General features: G+C 53.7%; 11 protein-coding genes across 11 annotated transcripts; 6 read left to right on the forward strand and 5 right to left on the reverse strand.

Moving 5' to 3' along the window:
• Positions 1 to 417: 417 nt before the first annotated feature.
• J4E84_006586 (uncharacterized protein) lies at positions 418 to 2417 on the reverse strand (the record flags this gene model as incomplete). Its single annotated transcript, XM_049389175.1, has 4 exons — positions 418 to 1377; positions 1442 to 1811; positions 1866 to 2226; positions 2282 to 2417. 4 exons carry the CDS (start codon positions 2415 to 2417, stop codon positions 418 to 420), a joined length of 1827 nt encoding a protein of 608 aa, XP_049242884.1.
• Positions 2418 to 5183: 2766 nt separating this feature from the next.
• Positions 5184 to 5609, forward strand: J4E84_006587 (uncharacterized protein; the record flags this gene model as incomplete). Its single annotated transcript, XM_049389176.1, has 1 exon — positions 5184 to 5609. One exon carries the CDS (start codon positions 5184 to 5186, stop codon positions 5607 to 5609), a length of 426 nt encoding a protein of 141 aa, XP_049242885.1.
• A 577-nt stretch (positions 5610 to 6186) lies between these two features.
• Positions 6187 to 7101, forward strand: J4E84_006588 (uncharacterized protein; the record flags this gene model as incomplete). The annotated part of the gene is made up of 1 exon (XM_049389177.1): positions 6187 to 7101. One exon carries the CDS (start codon positions 6187 to 6189, stop codon positions 7099 to 7101), a length of 915 nt encoding a protein of 304 aa, XP_049242886.1.
• A 355-nt stretch (positions 7102 to 7456) lies between these two features.
• On the forward strand, positions 7457 to 8322 carry J4E84_006589 (putative secondary metabolism biosynthetic enzyme; the record flags this gene model as incomplete). The annotated part of the gene is made up of 2 exons (XM_049389178.1): positions 7457 to 7649; positions 7715 to 8322. 2 exons carry the CDS (start codon positions 7457 to 7459, stop codon positions 8320 to 8322), a joined length of 801 nt encoding a protein of 266 aa, XP_049242887.1.
• A 1711-nt stretch (positions 8323 to 10033) lies between these two features.
• Positions 10034 to 10804, forward strand: J4E84_006590 (uncharacterized protein; the record flags this gene model as incomplete). The annotated part of the gene is made up of 1 exon (XM_049389179.1): positions 10034 to 10804. The coding sequence occupies one exon, from the start codon at positions 10034 to 10036 to the stop codon at positions 10802 to 10804; it is 771 nt and encodes a 256-aa protein (XP_049242888.1).
• Positions 10805 to 11124: 320 nt separating this feature from the next.
• J4E84_006591 (uncharacterized protein) lies at positions 11125 to 12337 on the reverse strand (the record flags this gene model as incomplete). The annotated part of the gene is made up of 2 exons (XM_049389180.1): positions 11125 to 12043; positions 12114 to 12337. 2 exons carry the CDS (start codon positions 12335 to 12337, stop codon positions 11125 to 11127), a joined length of 1143 nt encoding a protein of 380 aa, XP_049242889.1.
• A 431-nt stretch (positions 12338 to 12768) lies between these two features.
• Positions 12769 to 13816, forward strand: J4E84_006592 (uncharacterized protein; the record flags this gene model as incomplete). Its single annotated transcript, XM_049389181.1, has 2 exons — positions 12769 to 12906; positions 12962 to 13816. The coding sequence occupies 2 exons, from the start codon at positions 12769 to 12771 to the stop codon at positions 13814 to 13816; spliced, it is 993 nt and encodes a 330-aa protein (XP_049242890.1).
• A 500-nt stretch (positions 13817 to 14316) lies between these two features.
• On the reverse strand, positions 14317 to 15749 carry J4E84_006593 (uncharacterized protein; the record flags this gene model as incomplete). The annotated part of the gene is made up of 3 exons (XM_049389182.1): positions 14317 to 14719; positions 14773 to 15099; positions 15148 to 15749. 3 exons carry the CDS (start codon positions 15747 to 15749, stop codon positions 14317 to 14319), a joined length of 1332 nt encoding a protein of 443 aa, XP_049242891.1.
• Positions 15750 to 16834: 1085 nt separating this feature from the next.
• On the reverse strand, positions 16835 to 20474 carry J4E84_006594 (uncharacterized protein; the record flags this gene model as incomplete). The annotated part of the gene is made up of 5 exons (XM_049389183.1): positions 16835 to 16884; positions 16935 to 17169; positions 17217 to 20107; positions 20155 to 20342; positions 20401 to 20474. 5 exons carry the CDS (start codon positions 20472 to 20474, stop codon positions 16835 to 16837), a joined length of 3438 nt encoding a protein of 1145 aa, XP_049242892.1.
• Positions 20475 to 21834: 1360 nt separating this feature from the next.
• Positions 21835 to 22437, forward strand: J4E84_006595 (uncharacterized protein; the record flags this gene model as incomplete). The annotated part of the gene is made up of 2 exons (XM_049389184.1): positions 21835 to 22220; positions 22287 to 22437. 2 exons carry the CDS (start codon positions 21835 to 21837, stop codon positions 22435 to 22437), a joined length of 537 nt encoding a protein of 178 aa, XP_049242893.1.
• A 621-nt stretch (positions 22438 to 23058) lies between these two features.
• Positions 23059 to 24549, reverse strand: J4E84_006596 (uncharacterized protein; the record flags this gene model as incomplete). Its single annotated transcript, XM_049389185.1, has 1 exon — positions 23059 to 24549. The coding sequence occupies one exon, from the start codon at positions 24547 to 24549 to the stop codon at positions 23059 to 23061; it is 1491 nt and encodes a 496-aa protein (XP_049242894.1).
• Positions 24550 to 25426: the final 877 nt, after the last annotated feature.

Below are 25426 nucleotides of genomic sequence, written 5' to 3' on the forward strand. Positions count from 1 at the left end.
GGAGATCAAAGATCCTATCGAAGTGACCTTCGGGCAAGTTATTACAGATAAAGCAAGAATCAAATCCGTATCATTCCCTCCGTGTTGTGAGGAGGCGCATCGCGTCGTCATAGTCAAATATAGTTCACGCTAAACTAGCGTATGTTGCGTGACGCGTCCAGGGGTGCCAACCTTCTCTTTACTTACCCAACCTCCCAATCCTCATTATCGCTGATTGCATCATAATACACTCCACACATTCATCGAGAAACATATCGATCACCGCCAGTGCACATAATTTGATAGAGGTACTCCTGCTTGCTTGAAACAAGTGCGTAGCGCCAACCTCACAGTCAGACGAGTAAGCCAGATTGTAGATCATGCGCGCGTTCGTCTATTAGGCTAAAGACTATTTACATGAACAGCTTGCGCTTCGCATCAGCCACGGCTCTTGATGATGCTCGCAGCCTTCTCGCCGACAGCATACATCGTCGACTGGATGTGCTGGGAGGGAATAAGAGGGAGGATGGAAGCATCGACAATGGACAGTTTCTCGACGCCATAGAAGAGAAGCTCATCGGACACACAACCACCCATATCCTCAGGTAGCATAGCACAACTGCCGGAAGGATGCGAAAGTGTCGGCCAAATGCTTCCCTGCTCATTCATCTTGTTGATGATCTCATCATCGGTCGTGTACTGGGCTCCCGGTGTCGTCTCGACTGGGGTGTACTTTGCCAGTTCTGGGCCCGCCCAAACCTTACGGATATAACGGACGCATGCAGCAAGAACAGCTTTGTCAATGGGGTTGCTGAGTGCATTGTAGAAGATTTGTGGTGGTCCTTGAGGGTCGGTTGCGTTGATCATGATGGTACCACGAGAAACCGGTTTCTCCAAGCCAACGAGCATGTAGCCGCCTGAGGATGGGACGGGGTACTCTACTACAGCGGCCTTTTCGTTTTGGAAAATGTCAGCGAGGACTTTGCGCTGTGCTGCAACACCCTTGAGCAGCTTCGCATTGTTTTTGTAGATCGACGGCAAATGCGCGTCATTCTCCTGGGCAAGCACCCGTTCCGCAATACTGTCGTAGTTTTCGGGATCCACTACCGGAAGCGGCATCATGGCTAGACTGTTGCCACGAGCCTGAGTCAGCGGTCCAGTCTTGTTGGCACGGTACTCTTCCCACGCTGAAGCATTGTACGCCGGGTCTGTGGTCAAGGAGAACCCGTTCGGGGTGCTGCCACCGGTGACATTCCACCCAACGCCAGTATACGGATGGTCTTGGAAATTCGAACCCACGCCGTCATGTTCAAGCTTTACGGTGATGCCAGCAGCCTCAATTGCGGCTCTTGGTCCGATACCGCTGTTTTGGAGAAGCTTTGGTGTGTTTACGGCACCCTGAAAGCGAGAATGACAAGTCAGTATATGCGCAATTCTGCAGGCAGCTTGACATTTTACTTACCGCAGCTAAGATAACCTCTTTCTTCGCAAAGTAGGTCTTGGTTGAGCCGGTCTTCTTGTCGGTGATCTTTACGCCCTTTGCTGTGAGGGTTTTGTTGCCGTCGAACACGAGTTCAGTCGCGAGAGACTCCAGTATGACCTTCAAGTTCGACCGGCTCATGATCGGATCATAGTACGAGTTACGGGCGTGCGTTCTTTCGCCAGTCCTGGGGTTCATGGTATTGGGGTACCATGAGGTACCGTATGCCTCGCCGTTATTTCCATCCCGAGCGGCATGCGCATTACCGGTGCTTTGGAAGGCGTCGAAAAAGTCGGTGATATCGGAGTATACTGTGTCTGTGACGCCGATCTTCAATGGACCTTTTCCGTAGCTGGACGTTACTAACGTTAGAAGCTGCTCCACGGGCAATGTTTCGCTGACTTACGCCTCGGGGTCCCAGGTAATACCGACTTGATCAATAGTCTCCTGTGGAGCTGGGATGTACTCTGTTCCCATTTTGAAAAACGGATAGATCCCCTCCCATCCCCAACCCTTGTTGCCCAACGCCTCCCAGGCATCGTAGTCTGCCGCTGATCCGCGATCATATATCATTCCGTTGACGAGAGACCCGCCTCCGAGAATCCGCGCGACACGAGTGTTCCATGTCTTATTCCCGAGGAATGGTTCTGGCTGGCACACATAGTCTGTCCACAGAAGAGAGGTATTGAGGGCATATGTGGCGCCATAAGGCATGCGGATGTTTGGGTTGTCGTCTGCTCTTCCAGCTTCAATGACAAGTACGGATTCTGTACGACCATCATGTCAGCTTTGTGTAACTCTAGATTGGTTGGTCAGTCTCACTATTCTTGTCCTCGGTCAGACGATTGGCCACGACGAGACCGGTCACACCCCCTCCAACAATAACATAGTCGTAAGTTTCCTGGGCGGCTGACAGCCCCAGCAAAGCAACGACGGCTAAGTTCCTAGGGTAAAGCATCCTGGCGAGCTGCTTCGAGGCGATACCACAAGAAGAGATTCACTTTGACGAGGGTGAAATACGCCGGGAGAGGAAGAAGGGGAGCTCTTGAGCTCTTAAACTCTCCACAAAGCCCCATATTAGCTCTTAGCATTTTTGCGGTACCTGAGCGTGCATGAGTTGTATGGATACACGAGTCGGTACACCGTTGTGGCTAAGGTCGGCAACAAAGCTCCGATACAGTTAGCAGTGAGCAGTAGATCTGGCCAGCGGGTCCTGAATTCAAGCGGCATATCAGGTCCTTGCAATTGCATGGCGCAAGATTGAAGATTGATAGAAACAGCATGGCCCCGAGATTAGGCGATCTTGGCTAGACGGCTCGGCATTGTCCCGCATTCAGGAAGTCACCCCACCCACACCAACGCCGCTCCCCTGCCTAACTCTGATTCTTTGATACTGGAGGACACCTTTGAGCGCAGACGATCCTAGTAAGTTTTGCTGACCACTATAGGTTCTCGTTTGCCTTTCCAGGCTCTTGACGGGCGAGATCGATCTTCTTGCAACGTCTTTACGCTTATACCGACTTCCGAGCAGCATTGAGATGTTCAAGTTGGAAGCAGCATTGTGGCGACTCCCAACATACCGGTAGTACGAGCAGGGTCGTGGTTTACACATATTGCGGCGCCGCTGCTGCCAAGTCGGAAGGGTCCACCGTTGTGGACCGCCGGCTCTACGAGAACTTCTCTCACCCGTTACGCCCTGTGTTAACTCTATACGTGAGGGGTCTCTAACATCTTCCTCATCAAATGCCAACAGCTGTCAGCACACAGTTTTAACCGGCTGGTTGATGCAGGTCACGAATCCTCTTTCGCCTGTTGGGCAGTCAGCATCGTCGCGGGATGGGACGGGACGGCGGGACCTTAATTGGCTCACCAGCCGACGCCCCGAGCCTCGCTTGCACGCTTGCGAAGTCTACGATGTCGAGGCATCCAACGAACGACAAGGGCTGTGTTCTCACCCTGGAGCATATGACAAGTATTGGTTGGCCGAAGCATGCCAAGAACCACGCTTCAAGGTACAAACATGAAGGAAAGAAACACGTACAGCGTGATACAGTACGCAAGAGGTGTATCTATGTCACTGCAGCTCTGCGGAACCGTCTTTGCGAACTGATCTTTCCAACTTTCGCTGACACCCGATGGAATGACGAAGTCCAAGAGATGACAGCCATACGGGCACAGTTCATACCCAGTTCTGTGGCTCTTAGCATGCATAGCTATCACATTTATTTGCAACGTGCGCCTCGAAGGATTTCAAGATGCCAGACCAATCCATGCGTTCCAGGACGATCGTATCCAGACTCGTGTATTGTTGGGTTGGCATAGTCAGCATTAAGACTGATGGTTGGATGGTTGGATGGTTGGCTAGCAGCAAGCAACTCATTCAAGTATGCTGCGGCTTACTATATCTTAGAGCGCATGCTGATACTATCATGTCTGTTGTGTGTAGAGGTCTCATGCCCATCACTACAACCTCAAGCCTGAGCCTCTTGCATAGATGACGAAAAGCAATTAGTGATGCCGCGCAAGTGCATGAATAGTATAGTCCTTACGAAATCCCGGTACAAGACTGGAGACTGCGGAGAAGCTGGAAGCGGAGAGCGTAGTAGACGCCGGGGTTCCCTGCTACTGATGGCAGATGATGAAACGCCATCCTCGCGTGAGCTATTCCGAAGAAATCCCCAGCCGATAAGATGAACGGGGCGTTCCAGCGGCCCTCCCGAGATCCTGAGGTACCCAATAGGTTCAGATGGGCGAACGGCTGGAATAAGAAGTGCCATCTTGCGCACGTTGCCAACTGATATCGCTTCTCCCTCCCTTCGGGTTCGCACTGCCTCTACGCAATATCGGCATCTGCAATGGCACCAACCGAGCAGCAGGAATGGCCAAACCGCGCGCCCGTCTTCTTAATTCCTTCGACTATATTGTGCATATTGAGTACTGCGGTACTCGTATGGCGACTTGTGTATAGTATCAGGGCTAAGCGGAAGCTTGTACTACACGATTACCTTCTCATCATTGCATCAGTTCGTCAGACCAGTAGCTTTATCAAGAAGGCAAGATTATGCTGACTAGTCTGGGCCCAGATGCTAAACGTCGCGACATCGGGTATCCGCTTCAAAACATGTCAGCATGGCCTGGGCCGTCATATTCGGGATCCTAGCATTAGGCTGCCCTACGATATGCTGAAGTACAGCTACTACCTCTGGATCACACAGATCCTAAACCTTGTTGCAGTCGCAACGCTAAAGTACTCGATTTGTGGCTACCTTCTAGCCCTTAAATTCTCACGAGTGTACCTCGCGGTGGTGTGGGCTTCGATCCTGATGGTCACTACGTTCAATCTAATTTTGCCCATCATGGGCTGCTTTTGCAGTACACCGTTCGAGGCAAATTGGAACAAAACCGTGAAAGGGAAGTGCTTCATAAAGACCAGCTCGCCCCTCACGTACAGTCAGGTCCGTCCTCTAGATTTGCTTTGTTGCACATAACTAGCTGATGACGGAACAGGGAGTTGCCAACTGTGTCACTGATGTGATTTACGTTGTTGCCCCCATCATATACCTGTCCACCATCCAGTTACCAAGGCGCACTCAATGGGGTTTGCGCATCGTCTTCTGTCTTGGCCTTATGTAAGTACCCTCCGGGATTTGCATTGACATCAACTGAGCTAGCCATCAGTGCGACCGCTTGTTCAGTTGCAAAGACCGTTGAGCTTTCCGCATTGATGAAGACAGCCGATCCAACATGGGACGGTGTCAACCTCGCCATCTGGTCCGCATCGGAACTCTCGGTCGGTATACTTGTCGCGTCTCTACCCGCACTCCGAAAGCAATTCGACAGCTTCTTCCGCCGCATTCTCTCGTCGACCTTTCTGGGAATGGGATCCAAGACGGGGTCTGATAGCAACGGAATACCACTGTATAACGTCGGACCACCCCTTACCGTTGGCAGCCGACCAACGAGAGGCCGTTCGCTATTCCAAAGAGACGGTCTCGATGATGGAGATAGTGAGAAGTGCATACTGGACGATTCAGAGCTGCCTGGAAAGCGCGAAATAACGAGAACGATCGTACATGAGATACGTAGTGAGGACAGGAGCAACGCACAGGTCCAAGATCGGGTACACAACATGTACGGCCAGCTTCAGTGAGCCTCCTAGGCTTAGCTGTCTCTTCGTAGCGTTTCAAGAGTATCCATTGTTGAGTAATCGGAAAATCGTCGCTAATGCGCGCGGGTTCCGTGGCAGTATGGCAATATTTTGAGTAACCTCGCGAAGGAGTAAGATTATGGCCGAAATTCGAAGGACAGGTCCAGGTGGATGTTAGGCTGCGGTGTGGACGATCTTCACATCGCGCAGTGCAGCACACGATTGAAGGAGATGTCGATATCCATGACGTCATCCACGGCGACCTCGGGGTCCCGACCGTCGTGTTCTCGACCTCACGGGACAGCGAGGAGGTGCGAGGATAGCGATTAAACAGACCCTTGTGGGTGTTAAAATATGCACGTAGCGACATAAGTGGTAGCGCTGCCTTGTTCCGAACAGCATTGGTATACCGAGAAACCGAGAGGCCGTTAGCGCGTGCCGCGGAAGCCGAGAAGGCAACCAGCGATTTCTTTTGGCGAACAGTAGATAAAGCAACTCGATATCGCATACAGAGACGGAACAATACCTTCAATACATTCATATCAACTCAGAGTACTCCGGCCACATTCCACAATTTACCATGACTTCTCCCGTTCTCGTTTTCGGCCCGACTGGAGCAGTAGGCAGCGCCGCTGCCAATGAAGCACACAAGCGTGGTGCCAAAGTGTACCTCGCCATGCGCGACACGAAGAAGCCATTGAAAGGCATTCAGGAAGAGGGAAACAGTGACAGCTTTGTCCGGGTCCAAGCTGATCTGGCCAAGCCCGAGACCATCAAGACCGCGGTCAAGACCTCTGGTGCCAAGACCGCCTTCGTATACGTCGTACACGAGGTCGAAGACGGCATGCGAAGCAGTTTCGAAGCGCTCAAGGAGGCCGGTGTAACCTACATTGTCCTCTTGTCTTCGTTCAAGGTCGAAGATCCTCTGGACTCAGAAGCCAACAAGACGGATATGATTGGCGCTCTCCACTCCGCAGCTGAAAGCGCATTGCGAGAGACTGGCGTCCCATACACCGCCGTCCGACCCGCATACTTCAGTAGCAACGTTTTCTGGTACACCGCAGACATCAAGCAGGGCGAGGTCGAGATCCTCTACCCCAACGTGCGGTTCGATTACCTCGCTCCCTCAGATATCGGCACTGTGTGCGGCACACTTCTCGCAGAGCCACGATTCCAGAAAGAAGCGGGGCAGTCGATCTACCTGTGTGGCCCTGAACTTCTGACCCAGCGTGAGGGTATGGCTGTGATTGGCAAAGCATTGGGGAAAGAGATCAAAGTCAAGGAGATTGACGAGGAGAGGTGGTTCAAGAAGCTGGCGCACATGCCTAAACCTATACTCGACACACTGGTGCGGGGAATGAGGGAGAGTGACGCCGGGAAGGATGATTATGGCAAAATCTACAAGGACGCCGTGGAGAACGTGAAAAAGTACACGGAGCGGGAGCCGACGAAGCTGGAGGACTGGGTCAAACAGAACAAGGCCGCATTCGCTTAGACTGAAGCTTACCACTAGTCGAGATAGTAACGAGACCCGAACAATCACAGCTGCGTCCTCTTCTGCATTGCGTGAGACCCTTGAACGAGTCCAAAAGCAAAGTGATCCGCGCGAAGTGGACACTGTCAGATAAAGTTGGACACGTCAGTCCAGATATGGACATAGCGCCCGCACGCGCGTGATCCCTGCATGACGAAGACAGGTGCCGATCACCTGAAACCCAGCAAGTTTCCGTCATCACGACCACGACCCAAACCCCACAATCTCCCTTTATTCTTCAAACCACGCACGACTGCCACCGGCGATAACGAAACATCACTACTACGAGCCCGAAACCCAGGACACCGGCGCAGTCATGGCCGCGAGCATCGAAGCATCGCCGCCAGCGCCTCCAGTGCCGTCGAAACACGCCCCAAACGAGGCGCATACCCCGAGCTGTCCGTCGTGTGGCAGTAGCATAGACATGGCCGAGTTGCAAGACGCGAGGCAAAGGATAGAGGAGCTCGAGGCGCAAATGGAGCGCCTGAAGGAGAAGGCTACAGCAGCTGGTACGCCCCCATTATGCGTCCGACGTCATATCACACCGGAGCCCACACATACTAACATCGTCTAGTCGACAGATGCGCCGACTACGAAGACCAAATCCGCAGCCTCCAAGCGACGCAAAACGCCCCTAAACTGCCCCGAACCCAAACCTCACAATCCGACATCCCCAACCCATCCTCACGCCCCTCCGTCGACGCCGATCCCCCACGTCCCACAACCGCAAACTCCACAAAGGCCTCCCGCTTCTCCTTCATCACAAGTCGCTTCCCGTCGCCAGCGAATACAGGTGGCATGCCTCCGCCTCCACCACCGAAAGACCCGTCCCACGCACCACCGGTCGACTATACCCTACTCAACGAGCTTGAGCGCGAGCGTGCCCTACGCGCCAAGGCTGAAGCACGTGTCCAGACTGTAGACTCCGAGATTGAAGAGCTGAGCGTACAATTGTTCAGCCAGGCCAACGAGATGGTAGCGGAAGAGCGACGGGCAAGAGCTAAACTAGAAGAGCGGGTTGAGACTTTGGAACGCAGGGACAGGGAGAAGATGGGCAGGCTGGATCGCTTGGAGAAGGCTGTGACGAGAGTGGAGAGAGTTAAGGCGCTGCTGGGTGAGAAGGAAGATCTGAAGAGAGAGTCGGTTAGCAGCGGGTTGTTGTCACCACCGGCTAGGAGGTGATGAGATTTTCGGCATTCTTGCTTGTTGCTGTTCCTCCGTGTCATTTGTTACGATACCCATTTAGTTTTGATCTACTGCATCTTAGCGTAGCGTTTGGCGTGGTTGGCTTTACAGTGGGTGCATTTTCCGGTGTCGGCGGTTGGTATCGGTATCTAGAGGGGTGGATCGTCCTGTGGGGAAAGCGAAAGACATAGCCTGCATTAACTATACAATATTGTACTCTGCATTAGCCATACGGCATTATACTCTGTAGGCTCTGTGTGATGAGATGGAAGCGGTTCTTGCTTCGTGACTGCCCGGGCAGAATACGACACCGTCATAAGCATTACATCACAACAGCTGAGAAGGTGGTAAGCCGACTCACCAAAGCGTCGCCAGGCATCAACTCGACTCCTCGCAACAGTAGACCCGATTGTGTAAATGTTTAGATGGCGACCCGACTATCTGCCATTAGCGATGCTGCTGATTTTCCACAGAGCACAAGCCCTCCCCCAGCGCAAAGGAATGCCAGGCAACACTGTGAGCTACTCAAAGCCGCTTACTCATCTCGTTGCTCTTCCAAGCCAAGCGGTTTTCCACACGACCAAACACACACCCGCAATTTCGAATTTGCGCGCCGACGCTCCTGCCATCTTCTCCCATCCCTTAGCACGCTTTTTTACCACCCGGCCAAAAGCTCCGCAAGACTCATAGCACTGCCACCGCATCCATAGCATCCATGGTTTCTCAAAACAGTGTCCGTGCAATCTGCCCTATGATTTCCAGAGCTTCACTGCGTATCCATGGCTCAGGGGAAGACATTGCTACTTCTCGTCTGGTCATAGCAACCTGGTCCTTGGGTCGTGCCATGTGCCTTTTGGTACTCAGTGTCTGGGTGAATGGCTTCTGGAATTTCGCATATGCGTCTGTGTAACGGATGATGGGGAGCTGTTGTGGCGTGTATTGTCTTGGTTTTCGAGCGCTGAATGTAGCATTGGGCATACTGAGAGCGCGATTCGAATGGATTGAGTGTGATACGTGACTTTGTCGCGTTGTAATCGCTGAATAATGGTGTCGATTCGCCTCGAGTCCCGCGAAAGAGCAAGACTCAGTCGCTTAGATCCAGTGGCCGCTTTCGCACAAGGACATTTCAGTCGTCCCTGTGACCAAAATGTGTGGAAATATAGACATCCATACTGGTGTCGGGTTAGTTGGCCGCGAAAGATGACTCTGTAGTGACAATACCCTCACCTCTTCCAAGGTTACGTCTGATTTTGCTATCGGTGACCGTCCTCTCATAATCATAGCAGCGACTCAGCTTCTAGTGTTGATGTTCGTGACATGGTTCTGTTGCTCATATGTTGGTCGCTCCATAGTATCTCTTTTTTCCCATTAATAATATCTTGCTGAAGACTCACAACCATTGTGGAGTCCTGCTGCGCCTTCGTTCTTATAAAACGCAGCGCATTCCTCTCTTCCCTTCTCTTTCTTTTCTTTAGCAGATATCCGACTCTTGACTCTACACATACCAAGTTAGATATCAAGATTGTCTTCGAACTTACCTTCAAGACATCCAACATCATCACCACCTCTGCTACCAACACACTACTACAACCACTACTACAACCACCATCACCAACACAAAAGTAAAGTCAAGTACTTTACCTTTCACCTTCAAGTGAGCTACGACTAGTACCTCCTAAACCCAAAACAATCCTAACAGCAATTCAGCATGCCCGGCTACTGGGACAAGAACAAGTGCGCAAGCGCCGAGGACAGGGCGGCTGCCATAGCAGACATGGAGAGGGTCGCTCAGGAGGCCAAAGCCCAATTCCAGACCCGCCAAGCCCCCTCCAGCCATGGCCTTGTTGGGTTTCACCGAAACGGGAGCGGCGATATGGTCAAGGTGATCGTCAACAACATGGCGTGGACGGAAGAGTTAATTCCTGCCGAGAAGCAGGATTTGGCGTTTGGTCACGTTTGGCTGCCCACTTGGCCGAAAGGGAACGCAGGGCCTTACAACCACTGGTCTGAATATGGCCAGAATCAGTCCGAGTTCATCCCGGTCATGGATTCGGATATTGGCTTCAACGAGGTCAATATAGGATTGACTGAAGGGATGAGATTCCTCCAGCTTAGGGAGGTCATACTTTCGGAGAATTCCTTCGGAAGGTTTTTCGAAGGCGTTGCGTCGTCTTCTCTCGATCCGGCTCGAGAGTACTTCACGATGGCCCTGGATGGTAGTGTCCAGGCACATCCTGCCCCTGCTCCCGCCCCTCAAGAGCAGCCCGGCAACCCCGCTGGAGACTTCGTTGGTCTGAGCGGCGACCAACTCGCGGAGATCCCGTTATATGAGGACGACATGGGAGTCGAGCCCTCCTCTCTTCCGTCGTCTGGTCCTAGTTTTGGACCCGACTTTTTTTCTGGCAGCGACAAGTCTGCCCCTTCGTCGGAACCCCCGACTAACAGCCCGTTTGCCGACGACATGGCTCCTGGATGGTAAGAGCCGCAGCCTACCGCTGCGTTTGACGCCGACATGGCTGCTGACGGTCTCGACCCAACGACGTTCGATCCGTTTGCCGGCTTCATGCCCGCGAAGCCATGAGTTCCGGCCTGAGTTTTGGCAGCGAGGACCTCCTGGCATATGTCTGGCGTTTCGGAGGATTGTGCTTTTTTGGTGTCTATTTTGGGTTTCTTTCTTACTGTTTTTATGTTAATTCTGGAAATACAAACACTTCATCGCCAATTGTAGTCAGCTTGCTTCACATGTGATGTCTGATATGTATACTTATCCGTTGGAGTTCGACTACCTGCTGCAGACTACTAGTATCTCCAAAGACACAACAGCCGATCATAGAAGCTCGTAGATATGAACGTCCGTTGACCCTGACTATTGAGATCTGGCTGAGAGTCACTTCCGTAGTTCATGCTCTCATGTTCCTCGAACTTGGCCAGTACCTCAATCTGCCAATCCTTGGAAGCGCTCCTGGTGAGCCTAACGATTCTAGTGCCAGCATGCATGCAGCTAACAAGCAGCAGAATGGCCTCTGGCGGCGGCTCCGATCTCCATTTCTCTACGCCGTGGTGCGCTGGTAGCTTGGGGTTTCGGTCCAGCAGCTTCAGCCGCCATACGCCACCACCGAGGTTGGCTTCCGCAAGAACCTGACGACGGCCTGAGATAGGTACGTGGAGAAGCCGGATATGATCATCGTAGCTGCCAGTGATGATCAAACCACCTTGGCTGTCCAGGTGTACGGGAAGAATAGCAGTGACACCAGCGCCGTGTATTTTTCCATCCATCCAGGGTACGCTTCCTCCAGATCCGTCCGACAACTCCGCAAAACGAAGCGCGCTGTCATCTCCACCCGACAGCAGTCCTGAGCCATCCGGTAAGAACGCAAGGGTCCAGGCCTCCAAATCATGCGATGCGACTTCCATCTTCGTAGGCGCATCGGACTTGTCTTCCGTATCTATGACACCGAGACATACCTGTCCGTTCGACAGCGTCATACCGACCATGAAGGACTCCGGATGCCAAGTGAAGGCAGTGATGAGTACATCTTCTGGGAAGTATTGGATAGTCTTGATGTGGGCGATCTTGGGGTCGCGCTGCCACGACTGGAGTTCGTAGATCGCGAACGCACCTGTCGAAGTCGCAACGCCAAAGTTGGAGCTAGTGACATGCGTCAAGAAATGTATGTCCAGGATAGCTGATGGTGTCGACAGTGTCTGAACGATGTGGCTGTCTAGGGTTAGTACTACGCCTAGACAAGCGCAATAAATACAGATAATCCGCGAATAATCCTACGTACACAATATCGCCATCAACGCGTACCAATATCAAACTGCCATTGCGCTGCTGATTTTTGGCGCTCACTTTGCCATCGTGTGGAGCGCTCCCCGCGGATTCTTTCTCGTCTGACTTTTCGAGGTTGTACGTGCCGATTATCGCATACTGCGGATTGAGCGGGAAGAACTCGATACAGCTAGGAGGTAGATCGAGCTTGAAAGACGTGAGAGATTGTATCGAAGTCATGTTGCGGGGATGGTGTACTTTTCTGACAGTCTCTCATTTCGGTTAGTGGGCTAAGTGACTAAGCAGGACCAGAGTGACGCAACCCATCTCGAGCTCTCCTTCCTCAGATCACACGCCGCTGCACTTTGTGCGCATTGCGATTAACACGAACGTAGACGATGTCAGTCAATGCTCGTCGAACAATCCTTCACGGCTTTGATGGCGCCTGCGCCGTCGAATTGATGCCTTGCTAATCCCTGATATCGCGACATCGCTGCCTAGACTAGTCCCAAAACGAACAACACCTGACCACGCGACTTCCATGACGAAGTCCTATTAAAGAAGTCGCGCACACGCGTTCTAACGTGTCGTTTCAATCTCATCTGCGTTGTGATCCATCTCGATACCTCTCAGATTTACCCAATCCGCAATTGACTTACCAGCCATTCACCATGACCGACATCAGCGCTCCAGCAGAGACCTTTGCGTCTGGACGTTACTCCAAGCGCAAGAGGACTCAGATCACATACCACCTCGATGAGCTGGACGTCTCGGACTCAGATTCGGACTTTGACACGCCACAAGCAAAGGTTCGATGCACCTCTGCGTGAACTACAAGCACTGAGACTAACGAATCTACTCCAGAAGCGTGCAGTCGCGACAAGTTCCCGCCCACTTCCCAAGCGCAAGATCTTCCCTTTCCTAAAACTTCCTGCCGAGATCAGAAACATCATCTACGAGTACACGCTCACCGACCCCTCTGGTATCAACCTCGTCGGCGTGTTCAAGCACAAGCGCCGCAATGTAGAGCGCATATCCGCCAAGTTGCAAGCTGAGCTATCTGAAGGGTCCAGCTGGTCTGATGCCCAGCGCATGAACAACGGTATCCGGAGGACTCAAGAAGAACCAGCGCCTCTCGTCACATCGCTTCTCGCCGCGAGCAAGCAGATCCACCAGGAAGGCGTCGATATCCTATATGGCAAGAACGAATTCATCTTCACTGATAGCTTCGCGCTGTACAACTTCATGATCAACCTCGGTCCCAACCGCTCCAAAAGCCTCAAAACGCTCCGTATTCTAGGCTGGCTCCACGGCCGCGCCATGAAAGCGTACAATCACTCTTGCTTTGCTGCCCTCGTCTGGGCGACCAACATCACCGCCTTCCATATCGATTCCCAGATCGGCTGGTACCGCGCCTCCAAGTACGGCGCCGACCAACTTTACCGCGATGCGTTCCCCTGGATGGAAGCTGTGGGTATGGCGCAAGGCAAAGTCGACGCTGTTGTCGACATCATCAAGCTCGGCGAAGACCATTTCGACAGTCGTAATAGCTATCATCGTTATTCGTCTCAAGCGCCGAAGTCTAACGATGATATGTACGAGGAGTTCACGACGGCGTTGAGGAAGTCGCTGGGAGCACAGCGACAAAGAGTCATGGCGCCGACTAGTCAGGTGAAGAGAGTTAAGGTTGTGAAGAGAGTGGTGGACGACGAGGAGTGAGTATGAACGGATATGCTGGTCGCAGAGCAAACCTGACGAACTCACAAGACGTACGAGCGATGTCGAAGAGGCGGAAGTGGATACAGCGCAAGGCTTCATAGGATCTGTTCGGAGTTGGTGGTCGAATACGTGTATGATTTCACGCGCCTGTACATGAAGCTGTCAGTCCTCACTACTGCGACACGACGAACCCGGCATGAAGGATGGCAGAGAAATAGAACACTTCGTACATACCACATTCATTCAGAATCCAATACTAGAGAAATCGATCACTTCGTATTTGCTACACACATTAAGGATCATATACTACTTTCTACAACACAACCACAGTCTATTAGTATATAAGTATGCAAATCCACCGTACATTGGGTATTAAGCCATCCATCCATCTCCCAACAAATAGACAGACAAGACACGTACAGAGACCAACCAACCATCATGAGACATGAGCTTCGTAAAGCATGACATGACATGACATGCCGACATTATATCCACCTCCCTCACTTAAGCACCAACCTCTCCAACATAACCCTCAGCGCATCCGCCCCTTCCTTGCCATCCACCCCTAACTCCCGCTCCACACCACGAACATGCTCCTCCGTCTTCCCCCTCAACTCCTCAATAACACCCTTACTATATTCAAAGCTGCCCTTGCTCTCCATGTATCTAAGCGCATACCGCTTCACTTCCTCGTCTGTAGTCTTCTGTTTAAGGATATTGATGAGGATCTGGTTGCTAGGATCGGCGCGGATGGCGTGGATAACGGGGAAGCTGAATTTGCCTTCTGTGAGGTCTTCGCAGAGGCCTTTGAGGGTTGTGTAGCCGGAGGTGGGAGAGAGATTGAGGTGGTCGTCTAGAATTTGGAAGAGGAGGCCTATTGTGGATACGAGGGGGGTGCAGTCACTGGGCGTTGTTAGCTGGGATGAAATCTTGGGGTGGAGACGTCGGGCACGTACATGTCTGTATGCGACTCGGCTTGCATGAGCTTGATTGCTAGTCTGAATAGACCCCCGGTTTTGTTTCCCACCATCTCTAGGTAGTCTGCTTCGCTCGGACATGTCAGGGAGTCCCTCCAGTATAGGTCCATGCCCTGTCCGCGGTGCAGGTTCAGCAGCTCTTCTGTGAAGATCTCGATGAGCTTGGGGTTGTTCATGGAGAGAAGCAGGGATAGCGCGCGGAAGTAGACGTAGTTGGCCGAGTTGATCGTTTGCGGGGTACCGAAGATAGAGTGGGCTACCGGGATGCCGCGGCGGAGGATGGAGGAGTCTTCTACATCGTCGACGCTCGAGGGAGTTAGGCAGAGGAGGGGAATGTGGGGTGGGTGTGCTTACAGTAAACTCGCGGTATGCAGCATGCCCACCACTTTTGTGATAATCTCGAGTCTCTCTGGCGGCACTTTCAACCACAGGTTGAAGGCTGCGATGCACTGACTCCGTATGTCCTTGCCGGGGTGTCCATACAGGTAGTCGTAGGGCCCCAGTAATATGCGTTCCTTGCCCTCTGTCCACGCAACCCCATTTCCGTATATGAGCTCCTCGCCGATATCTTTTGCATGTTCTGCGGGCGGTGACAGCGGCGTCGGGTAATTTGTGCTGGCTTCGAGGTTCGCGCCGGCTTGCGTGTTGTCCATGGGCGAGTCCATGTCGGTGTGCTCGGTGCGGGGCGGCGAGTGCAACTGCGCGGCCATGGTCTGCGGCCGAGGTTGTTGCAAAGACACGTTTTGGGCAGGCGCGTTGGAAGGATCCGCCGGATGGCTCGTCTTGCTTTTCTTGCTCTGGCCGAGCCAATCAATCTCGCTCAAGGGACGCAGCACACTCGTTCTGGACGGTTGCTTGGCAATGCTCGCGTTCAAGTTGAGGATGCCCGTGGAGCTGGTGCGGGGCGGGATGGCGTTGGGCGAGGCGAAGGGGTGGTTTGGGGAAGTGGCCGGCATGATGTCGAGGAGCGCGGAGGTGCCGGACGGTGTTTATACAAGGCGCACACCACTACGCGACCCTCCTCTACTTTGGTTGAGGTGCCTGGCGGGCACGCGGCGCCGAGGCTCGTGACAATGCAATGACGGCTGCTGTGAACAGATGGGGTTACCCTCGTAGACGTTACTTTGAGGCTGCAGGATGCGCTGCGAGGACGGGGCGGAAAAGCGGCGCAACAGCCTCTTGGAAGCCCAGTGCGGAGTCCTCGGGTCGCGTCTTCTGTCTATGGTGGCCTCTGGCGCAGAGCTAAGGGGGAGGTTGGAGAAGACCGTCGGGGAGTTGGCCGCATCATGGCAGGCACAAGGCCCTTTTTGCTGCGCATCATTAACATACCGAGCTCTCCATCAAATGCACATGTCGAATGCATGGGAATGCATGTATGACGCCAGGTGTCGCTTAATCCCTGCGTCGGCCATGCGCTAACCCCTCCCGGCTGGCATGCCCCCATCTGAGATTGCGCACTGCTCGCACCCAGCCCCGAGTCGAGCCATCTTGCCCAACACTTTGGATAAATCCACCACAAAAACTGCCACATTATCCTTCTTTGAGCCGGAGATTTAATGCACCCCTCTGGTTCACCTGCATTGGGAACGACCGTCACCTAGCGGAAGCAATTATGACAAGGGCACGTAGTCCAATTGCGGAACTGGTCTCTATATCTTGTAGTCCGCCTTCATTGCAATCCGTCCGCACTCCAGAAACAGCAATAACTCGGCTGCCGCCAGTGCAGCATTAGATATTATACAAATCAAAAGGCTTGTGTTACAGGCAGAAGAGGAAGAAGAAGGAGCTCCAAGCCTGCCAGATGGCCTCCCCCAATTCAAACGGGTATGGAAAGGAAAAAAGGTAAAATGAGAAAAGGGTGGAGGGCCGAAAGTATGCAAGGAGAGAGATACAGCCCCAGTTTAGAACCGTTTTGTATCCAACACAACAAGGAAAAGGTGATGCCTGATGCTGTAGTCGTACGTCGTCACAAAGAAAAGCCGAGAGGAAAAGAGAGTGGAGCCGTTGGGGCGAAGGGTTGGGTAGAAGTCGTGGCGACTGTTCACAGCGCTTGGTTGTACGCAATCCAGGCATCGTGCGCCTCCCGCAGGACTGGACAGAAGTTAGCAGCTGACACGAACATCGACAGGGTTGAAACCTACTTTGCAGAACCTGAGCTTGCCCAATGTACGTCTCGCATGCGCACTGCAAGGTACGCCCGTCCATGAAATCCAGGACCACGCTGTTGGGAAGTTCTTGGCGATCTTGGTCAGGCGGGTACGGTGTGCGGAAGTCGCTGAGATGGAATCGCTTGACGATTCCCTTCTCGTTGTGTTTCGACGGACTGAGGACGAGGTTGCCCAAGGCGTCAATCTCAACCCATCGTCGTTTCCAAAGCTGCATCAGGTTAGCGTAAAGTTGGTATTGATATTGATGAGACTTACGAGAGTGTCTGGGAACTGGATGTTCAGATCGCCAACATGCACAGGCGGCGGTGGCTCGCGTAGAGACGCCAGGGAGGTGGAACGCATGTCGTTCTCGGGAAGTGCCAAGCTGCTGTTGGAGTTCTTCCAGGGCATGGCAGACATGGAAGAAGACATGCGCTTGAACATCTTGCTGGTGCGCGACTTCTTTTCGTCTTTCTTGTCCTTTTTATCTTCCCTCTTGTCTTCGCCGTCGTGGCTGTGTACCGACTTGGACTCGCTCATGCGGCGACCGAAAGCTCTCCACGTGCTCTCGGACGAAGCCCGCGAAGGTGCGTTACTGGGCTCACGGGAGTGTGAAGACGAAGGTGGAGGAGAAGCAGGCTCCGGTCTTCCACGGGTAGGGCTCCTAGGCGTGATGGTTGCCTTTTGGTGATCGATGATAAGAGGGCTCTGGTGGAGATCCAGTGGTGTGCTCTCCGTTGGCATCGCAAGCGTCGGCTTCATTGTGCGCTCATCGCGGACGATGCGGGCCGTCACTTGCACAGACTCCGGCTTCTCAACTCCTCGCTGTACGTTGTATACTGTCGACTTGACTGGCGCCGACTGTTTCTTCTTGTCAGGCGTTGTTGAAGCAGATGAAGCCAAAAACGATGGGCTTTCGAGACGCGGCGTAGATTTCCCAGATGGAGAGATCTCAACAGGCGTTGTTGCAAAGAATGAGGATTTACGCTGGGCGACGGAGCTTCTAGTGCTCAAAGCAGAGCTCGCAAGACTTACTTGTGAAGCCGATTCCCTGTTGGTCTTGTCTGCAAGTGCTTTGATCCTCTGCGAGATGCCGGAGGAAACGTTGATTTTCTTCGGCGCGGTGCTGGAGTCAGACTTTGGCGCAGGAGGCCAACCGCCTGAGATCTTACGGCCAGTCTGCTCAGGTGACAGGCGGCTGATGCCATGGTAATTCGACGATGCTGATCTAGGAGGCGTTTGTAGGTCTGTTGCAGAGGATTTCCTGGGGAAGAATGGGGTGATTGGCGACTTGGATACCGACATGGGCTTAGCTTGATGTACTGTAGCGCTTTGCAGCTCCTCCATGAAAGAATCATCCGACAGGTACTCGGTCTCGGATTGGTCCGCGCTGACTTCGAGTGGATCGAGGACCGCACGTCGCTTTCCTTTGGTCTCGTACCAACTTTGATGCTGGGAAGACGGCATGAGCATAGACTCCCTATTGCGTCTCTTGGACTGTCCTTCCTCTTGCTGGTACCCTTCGTTCGACGGCATGTAGATAGTAGATTCGCGGTTCGAGCGGCGTTGTGATGGCATGTCATTCTCCCATGGCCTTAGGGTGTCCCTCTTGCTGCTGTCATCTGCGTCATCGAACGACGGCGCTCGCTCGGTAATTACTGGGCCTTGCGCAATCTCCTGTGCTTCTACAGGCGGGACGGGCGTCGTGCTCTCAGGAACTACAGTCGGCGTGCTGTCAACTGATTGCTCTTCGTCCACAAAATCCGCGTTGTGCGACTCTTCTTGCTCGTCAGACTTTTGCGATTCTTCCATACCTGCCTCGTCCTCCGAAATAGACGACGGCCGTGTTGAAGGTGCGCCGGTGGAACCGTGGGTCTGGGCGGATACGGGTGACGAAATCGAAGCAGTAGAGTTTAAGTCGTCTGTCTCGGTAGGACCATCAGCGAATGCAAGGCCAGAGCGGCTTAAACGTGACGAGGAAGGGAGATCGTCGCCAAGCAGGGTCTCCTTGTCGGCGTCAGTTTCGGCCTCAGGTTGTGCAGCGGAAGGGCCATCATCGGGCTCGGTCGCAGTAATGGTCGCATCTGTCGTAGTTTCATCTTCGGCGTCAGTCTCCACCTTTATCTCCGCGGCCTTGACTTCTACCTCCGATGCAGCATCTTCAGTCGCCTTCTCCTTCCTCAGCTGTTGGGCCTGTTGTTGTTTCTTGCGCATCTCGAGAGCCTTCATGAGTCTTGTCCGCTCCTGCGTCGATCCTCCAGCCCTGAGATGACTCCTGTATGCGGACACGGGCATCGACTTGGTACTGGCGGGGGCTCTCGTGGAGTATACTGACGAGGCGGGGGATTGTGGCATTTCGGGCATTGGGGGGACCTGGTGTGGAGGAGGAATGGCGATTGCGGGAAGGGTGCTCGAGGCGTTGGTCTTGGACTCTTTCTTCTCAGCTGTCTTTCGTGCCGCAGAGCGCAGACCTGCCGGGAGCGATGACTTCGGTCTCGCCAGATCTGACGGAGCACTGCCCGAGGTGGACGGTCTCCTGCCTTCGAGCGATGGCCGCGGTCGCGGTCCCAGCTTAACCTTTGGCTTGGTGTACTGCGCGTAGTAGTGCTCGTACAGCTCGTTGTAGTTTGGCCGTGCAGTCTGCGAAGAGTTCCGGGGCTCTGGTCCACCTTCGAAGAGCGAGTCGTAGCTTTTGAGCGTGTCCTGGAGATCGGATAGATCGGTGTCGTCTGGCGTCGTCGGCCCTTCCGTTACCGTCTCCATGGTGACATGGGAGATCTGTGGTGACAATTTGTGCTCGATGACCTTCTCGTCCAGCATCAACGGAACCGTCTCGGCTTGTGAGTTGATCGACCCGCTCCTCGTGAGATTGTCTTCGCTGTCTCTAGATGGCTCTAGTATGGTGGGTATGTTGGACTTGGCAGTTTCTGGTCGTGCGCTGCCGTCTGCATCGGGCTGGGCACCTTCCTCGGCGGCCTCTTGGATCCAGCTGAGCTTCTGCTGTCGCGACGATCCGCTGGAGGAGGAGCTCGAGGGGGCGGCGGTGTGCAGACTGCACGCGGCGGTAAGAGCGGCATCGCTGAGCTCTTCGGGGGTGGATATGGACAGGACGATGTCGTGGGGCGCAAACTTCTCGGTGATGTTGATGAAGTGGACACTGACGCGGGCTGTCGAGCGTTAGTCGTGGTCATGATAGGAACAAGCCTCCACATACCCTGAAGCAGTCGCGAAGTCCCCTCGGGCACATATTTGACCAGGACCTTGCGCCGGCGGTACAGCAGCAGGCCGTACAGCGGTGACTTTTCCTCGTACTGGGCGACGGCAGCGCGCGCCTCGCCAGCACCGCCAGTGCCGCGGGTCAGGACCTCTACGGCATCCCTTGACGTGTACCTGAGCAGGAACCTAGATGCCAAACGTTAACACGTGGTCCGCGTGCGCAGAAGAAATTGGGATGTCGTACCAACCGCCAGCTTCGGCGAGGGCACCCTGGTACGCCTGTGTGACCTCGACATTGTCCAGTCCGTTCAGCGACATGGTGCCAGGTCAGCCGAAAAGCGACGCTCGGGGGTGCAGACTCTCAAAGCCGTGCGTGTCTGCGGCGAAGAGTCGTCAAGTCGTGATGTTGAAAGCGCCAGAGGGCCAGGAGGTCCGGGCTAGTAGGGGTCATGCAATCAGGGATCCGAGGTGGCAGAGTATCAGAGGCAGAGGCAGAGGCGCATGGGGCGGCGGGCCATTGGGGCTGCTGCGCTGGGCGTCGAGGCAAATGGACGCTTCAGGAACTGTGCCGTGCAATGCGCCTAGCAGTCTCCTCCAAAAGAGCAAGCTGGAGGGAGGGCAGTGAAGGCGAGCGTGGAGCTGAAACACAGGGGGCTCCATGGCCTGAGAGCACTAGGCACTTTATCTCCGCCTCCCGCTCCACACGCCTTCTCACCGACATCGACTCCCCAGACTGCACTTGCACTGCACTGCACGTGTGCCCGTTTGCTCTTTGTTTTTGTGAGCGACGCGAAGTTGTACACGCGATTGCATACGATGCAGTCTCCACGTGGTATCCTTCGATAATCTCGGATACTCGCACGCATGACAGCCCTGGCCCGCATGAAGACCCTCACCAACGCAGGTACAGCCGGCAATCCTGAGGCGCCCCAGGTCACACCCTATTCGATCAGATCGACAGTCAAGGGCTGACGGCTATGAAAGCCTTCTATTGCTTGTGCCGCCGGTATATCGCCGATGACAAGGCGGGGAAGAAGAAGCAAACAGCTGCCAACCCAGCAGTCGATCGCAGTCCCAATGCGCATCTTCTTAGCTCAAATCCGAGCATCACCAGACGTGACAGCACCTCGCAGCTGTACTAGTCAATCTAAGTTCTATAACACGACATCCCAGTCCATTCCACTTTGTTGAGGGCCTGTGGGAACGCGTCGGACCTTTGAAAAAATGCCCCTCGACTCCGCCGTGCAGTATAAACAAGCTTCATCCATTGTTTACTGCAAAACACGGTACGCGTCGCGGACTAGGAAAAGCTAGACGGCAGTCCGTCTGCAAAGCTCAACTACCTCGACACTAACTCTTCGGTGCTGCCCCGCTATCCATCCAGAACAGCTTTGCCCCTTGCAGCGACCCACGTAAAGACACCATGCACGTCGTTGGCCATGACCAGGCATGCGCTGCATCGCTGATCGGTCGGTAGCGGCCGTCGCTGAAAAAAATGTTGGAACAACAGACAATAACCACAACCTCCTGCCTCACCACCAACACTCTCCTAACACCAACGTCAACCCTTGAGTTTCCAAATCCCAACTAGCCAAATCTCCGGTCCCAAACTATCGCATCGCGAGAAAAGCAATAAACGGCTATCCCGAACCACTAGCCACTACCCTCAACCCCAACAATGACATCACTCCCACCCGCCAGCACCCTCCCCCACGCCTCCGAGTCCACCCTCACCAACGTTCTAGACCTCCTCTTCGAGCCCTCGCCACCCCTCCGCACCATCACCTTCCCCGTGCTGCGCTCCGCCACCTTCCCCAGCTACGACATCCTCATCACAGCCGTCAACGCGCAGCTCGCTGCACTAGCTGCCTCGGATGACGAAGCCGACGTGAAGAAGTTGTCTGAGATTCTGTGTTCGCACCCGCGGTTGGGCGAGAAGAAGGTGGATAGCGAGCAGAGTCGGAAAGAGCAGGCGCAGTTGCAGCAGGGTGGGGATGAGGAGAGGGAGATGCTGGCAAGGTTGAATGCGGAGTATGAGGGGAAGTTTCCGGGGCTGAGATATGTGTGAGTTGATTTCTGCTTCTCGGATTAGACCATATTTGGGAGGTTGTGAACTAATTAATGGTGTAGTGTGTTTGTCAACGGCCGCCCCAGATCGGAGATCATGGAGAACATGCGTTCGCGTATTGATCGGGGTGATATCAAGGCTGAGCGGCAAGAGGCCATTCAGGCCATGTGTGATATCGCTCTAGATCGAGCTACCAAGTTGCAGAAAGCGTAGGATGCGACTTCAGTACAGAAAGAAGGCTCCTGAGTTGGCTAAAAGATGCCATAGTTTCTGGGATGAATGAGTTGAAACAGGGCATAACTAGGTTTCTCGGTATGTTGGATCACATCGTAAATTGAATCAGACGGTATTCTACACGCAGCATGCTCTTTTGGTCGTTCACACGCAAATTCAAACGCCACAAAGGTACCCACTTTCCCCGATCCTGCATATACAATTACCCCTGCCCAAACATAGAACTTTGCGACGAGAAATTCCCCAAACTCCAAACCATTGGACGTGAAACGCTAAACAACACGCTTTTTCCCACAATATAGTAGTACAACAAACACCATGTGCCGGTTTTTTCTTCCCTTTTTGTGACTTCCGCCAGCCCCCATACTCCGGACCCTTTTTAGAATTTTGATAATATACACAAGTTTTCTTTTTTAGATCGAAAATGCGATGCAAAGTTAAGTTTTCAGGTCTTGTTTGGTCCGAAACGTGTGGTATGCGCCATGTTGTAGAAGTCAAAGGCGACGTCGTTCGGTGGATGCGATAGTGATGATATGTCCTGCAGATCCAGTAGGTAGGTAGATTCTGTCGCGTATGAAACTTGCTCGTTGAATACTAGTCTCATGATCCGAACCGCATAAACATCAAGTTCCTCTGCCGTCTGCGTTCTTCTTCCACGTCACTCGTGCGAACTGGCTGATCTACTCGGTCCGGGTGATTGTCCAAATGGTTCCATGCCGTCGGGTTCTGCGCTGTCATCGAGGTATCGGGCGCAGTGAAATTTGGCGACTTGGATACCGGCAGGAAGTTCGGCGAAGCGGGAGCAGCCAATGGCATCAGATTCGGCGAGGCAGGTATAGTCGCAGATGCCGAGGCGAAATTGGGCGATGTCGATACAGGAGGGAAGTTTGGTGACATTGGCGCTAGTGTTGGGGCAAGATTAGGAGAAGCCATCGTCCGTGCTGTAGGTATAAAGTTTGGCGAAGTAGCGGCCGCGGTGTTCACGGCGAGCATCTCCGGTGACACTGATTTCGTTGGTAAGATTGGCCGGAAGTTTGGCGACATGGCGAATGAGTCTGTTCTCTTGGATGCGGACTGCGATGTTGCGAATAGGGCGGGAAAGTCCGGCGACGTCGACGCGAATGCGGGTGCTGGGCTATCGAAGGTAGACGCGCTTGGCCATATCGCGTCTGCGCCTTCTTCTACCTGGTCGTAGTCGCCAACAACTGGTTCCTCGTGGCCCAACACGTTGAACTCGGAAAACATGCTCGTGGCATGTGTAGTGTTGGTGGATGCTGTGGTGGATGAACTAGAAGTGACGGCAGAAGGCGAGAAAGGCACCTCATCGTCATCCTCGTATGGATTTGGTATCGGCTCATCTTCGTCGTCAAGATGAGCGTACGGGTCGAACGCATCACCACTATCTTCAACGTCGAGAGCATCATAGTTTGAGAGTCCAAGCGGAGATGGCGGTAGGGGTAGGTAGTCTCGACGTGGTGCCGGGTCTCTTGCAGCGTGAGACCATGCTTCGTTTGGCGAGCGGAACGCGGCAACTTCGTCGGAGGGACTTCTTAATGTTGGGGATGGCGAGGTAGGCGAAGGGCTTCTCGAAGACGCTGGAGAACTGGAGGGTGACCCAGAGACTACAAAGTGTCCTCCAGTCCTCACAGCAGCACTGGGCGGTACTGAGGGATCCCGAGAATGTACCGGTCTCGTATATGTGTCGACACTGCCATGGTTGAACTCTAGCCTCGCCAACTCAAGTTGTGCTTGTTCTTTCTCCTGCTCAACTGGCACACGACCGCGTCCGTACTGCGCCTCCTTGGTCACGATGCATCGTCTGCGTATGCCATTGAGGATGGCAGCCTTTCTTAGCAAGTTTCGTCCAAGAGCCTTTTGCTTGGCCCATACTGCAATCTTAGAGCTACCTCGATCCACAATATTCGTTGCTGGGTGCGAAAACTGTGGCGATAGTCGTGAAGTGATGAGGAACAATCGAAGGCGCCGCTTCTTCTTCTGCACACAAGAATGTTCGCCATCGATATCCGCCACCGCTCGACTGCGCTTCCTAGATCCGCACGGCGATGGGCGAGGCAAAAAGGTAAGCCCCATAGTGGGCTGAGGAAGTATATTGAACTCCAAAGTAGACGATTGTCCAATAGGAAGTAGGTTTTCGAGTCTTCGAGTTGGCGATGTTGCGTGCTCAGTGGGGGCTTGCATCATCCTCCGTTGCCCAACTTCATGCACTGTCTTCGGGAGATGGAGCTGGTGACGCGAATCGGCATTCTCGCACAGCAATCCTGATCTAGCAGTGGCGAGGTGTGATGGTGCTAGTTCAGACTGTCGAAATGTCGGTATGCCGTGCGGATACGGCGCGAGGTTGACAGATGGATGTGGAGCCAAAGACGCCGTGCTAACGAAGGGCGAATCTTAGCTTGGGGTGTAAGCGTGCAATATCGAGGTCCGGCCTGTCACGAGACGACCTCTGGAGCCCGAGACGAGATGCGAAGTAAGCATGCGCGTGACGCAGTTACTGATTGGGCGAGTTAATATCGAAAGCCAAAGGGTCGCCAGTGAGGGAACATGTCGGTGCCAGAGAGTAAGCAGTCGGCGACGATGAAAGTGGTATTCTGTCTTGTGCAGAATGCAGAAGAGGGGCTAATAATATCGCTAGGGAGGTGCAGGAGCGGATGACCCAGCGCTATGGGCAAGATGCGGAGAACCCCAGTAGCCATCTGCCACACTACCACTAGTGACATGCACACATCATCTTCTTACTGGACAACGTGAGAAGGTCTTTGCAAGCCACGGCATCCAGACACGCACTCTGTGGATTAACCACTGAAGACTCGACCGCAGCATCGGTCAAGGCCAGCTTTGTGAGGCTGCAACACGTCGTAGCGGAGGCGAAAACGGGACTTTTTGCTCGTGTTTGAGGGAAGAGGCGCACGCGGACTGAAGAGGAGGAGATGGGCGCTGGCCGGTCGGA

Source organism: Alternaria hordeiaustralica (genome assembly GCF_023758085.1).
Source record: "Alternaria hordeiaustralica strain BMP 2776 chromosome Unknown scaffold_13, whole genome shotgun sequence".
Lineage (NCBI taxonomy): Eukaryota > Fungi > Ascomycota > Dothideomycetes > Pleosporales > Pleosporaceae > Alternaria > Alternaria hordeiaustralica.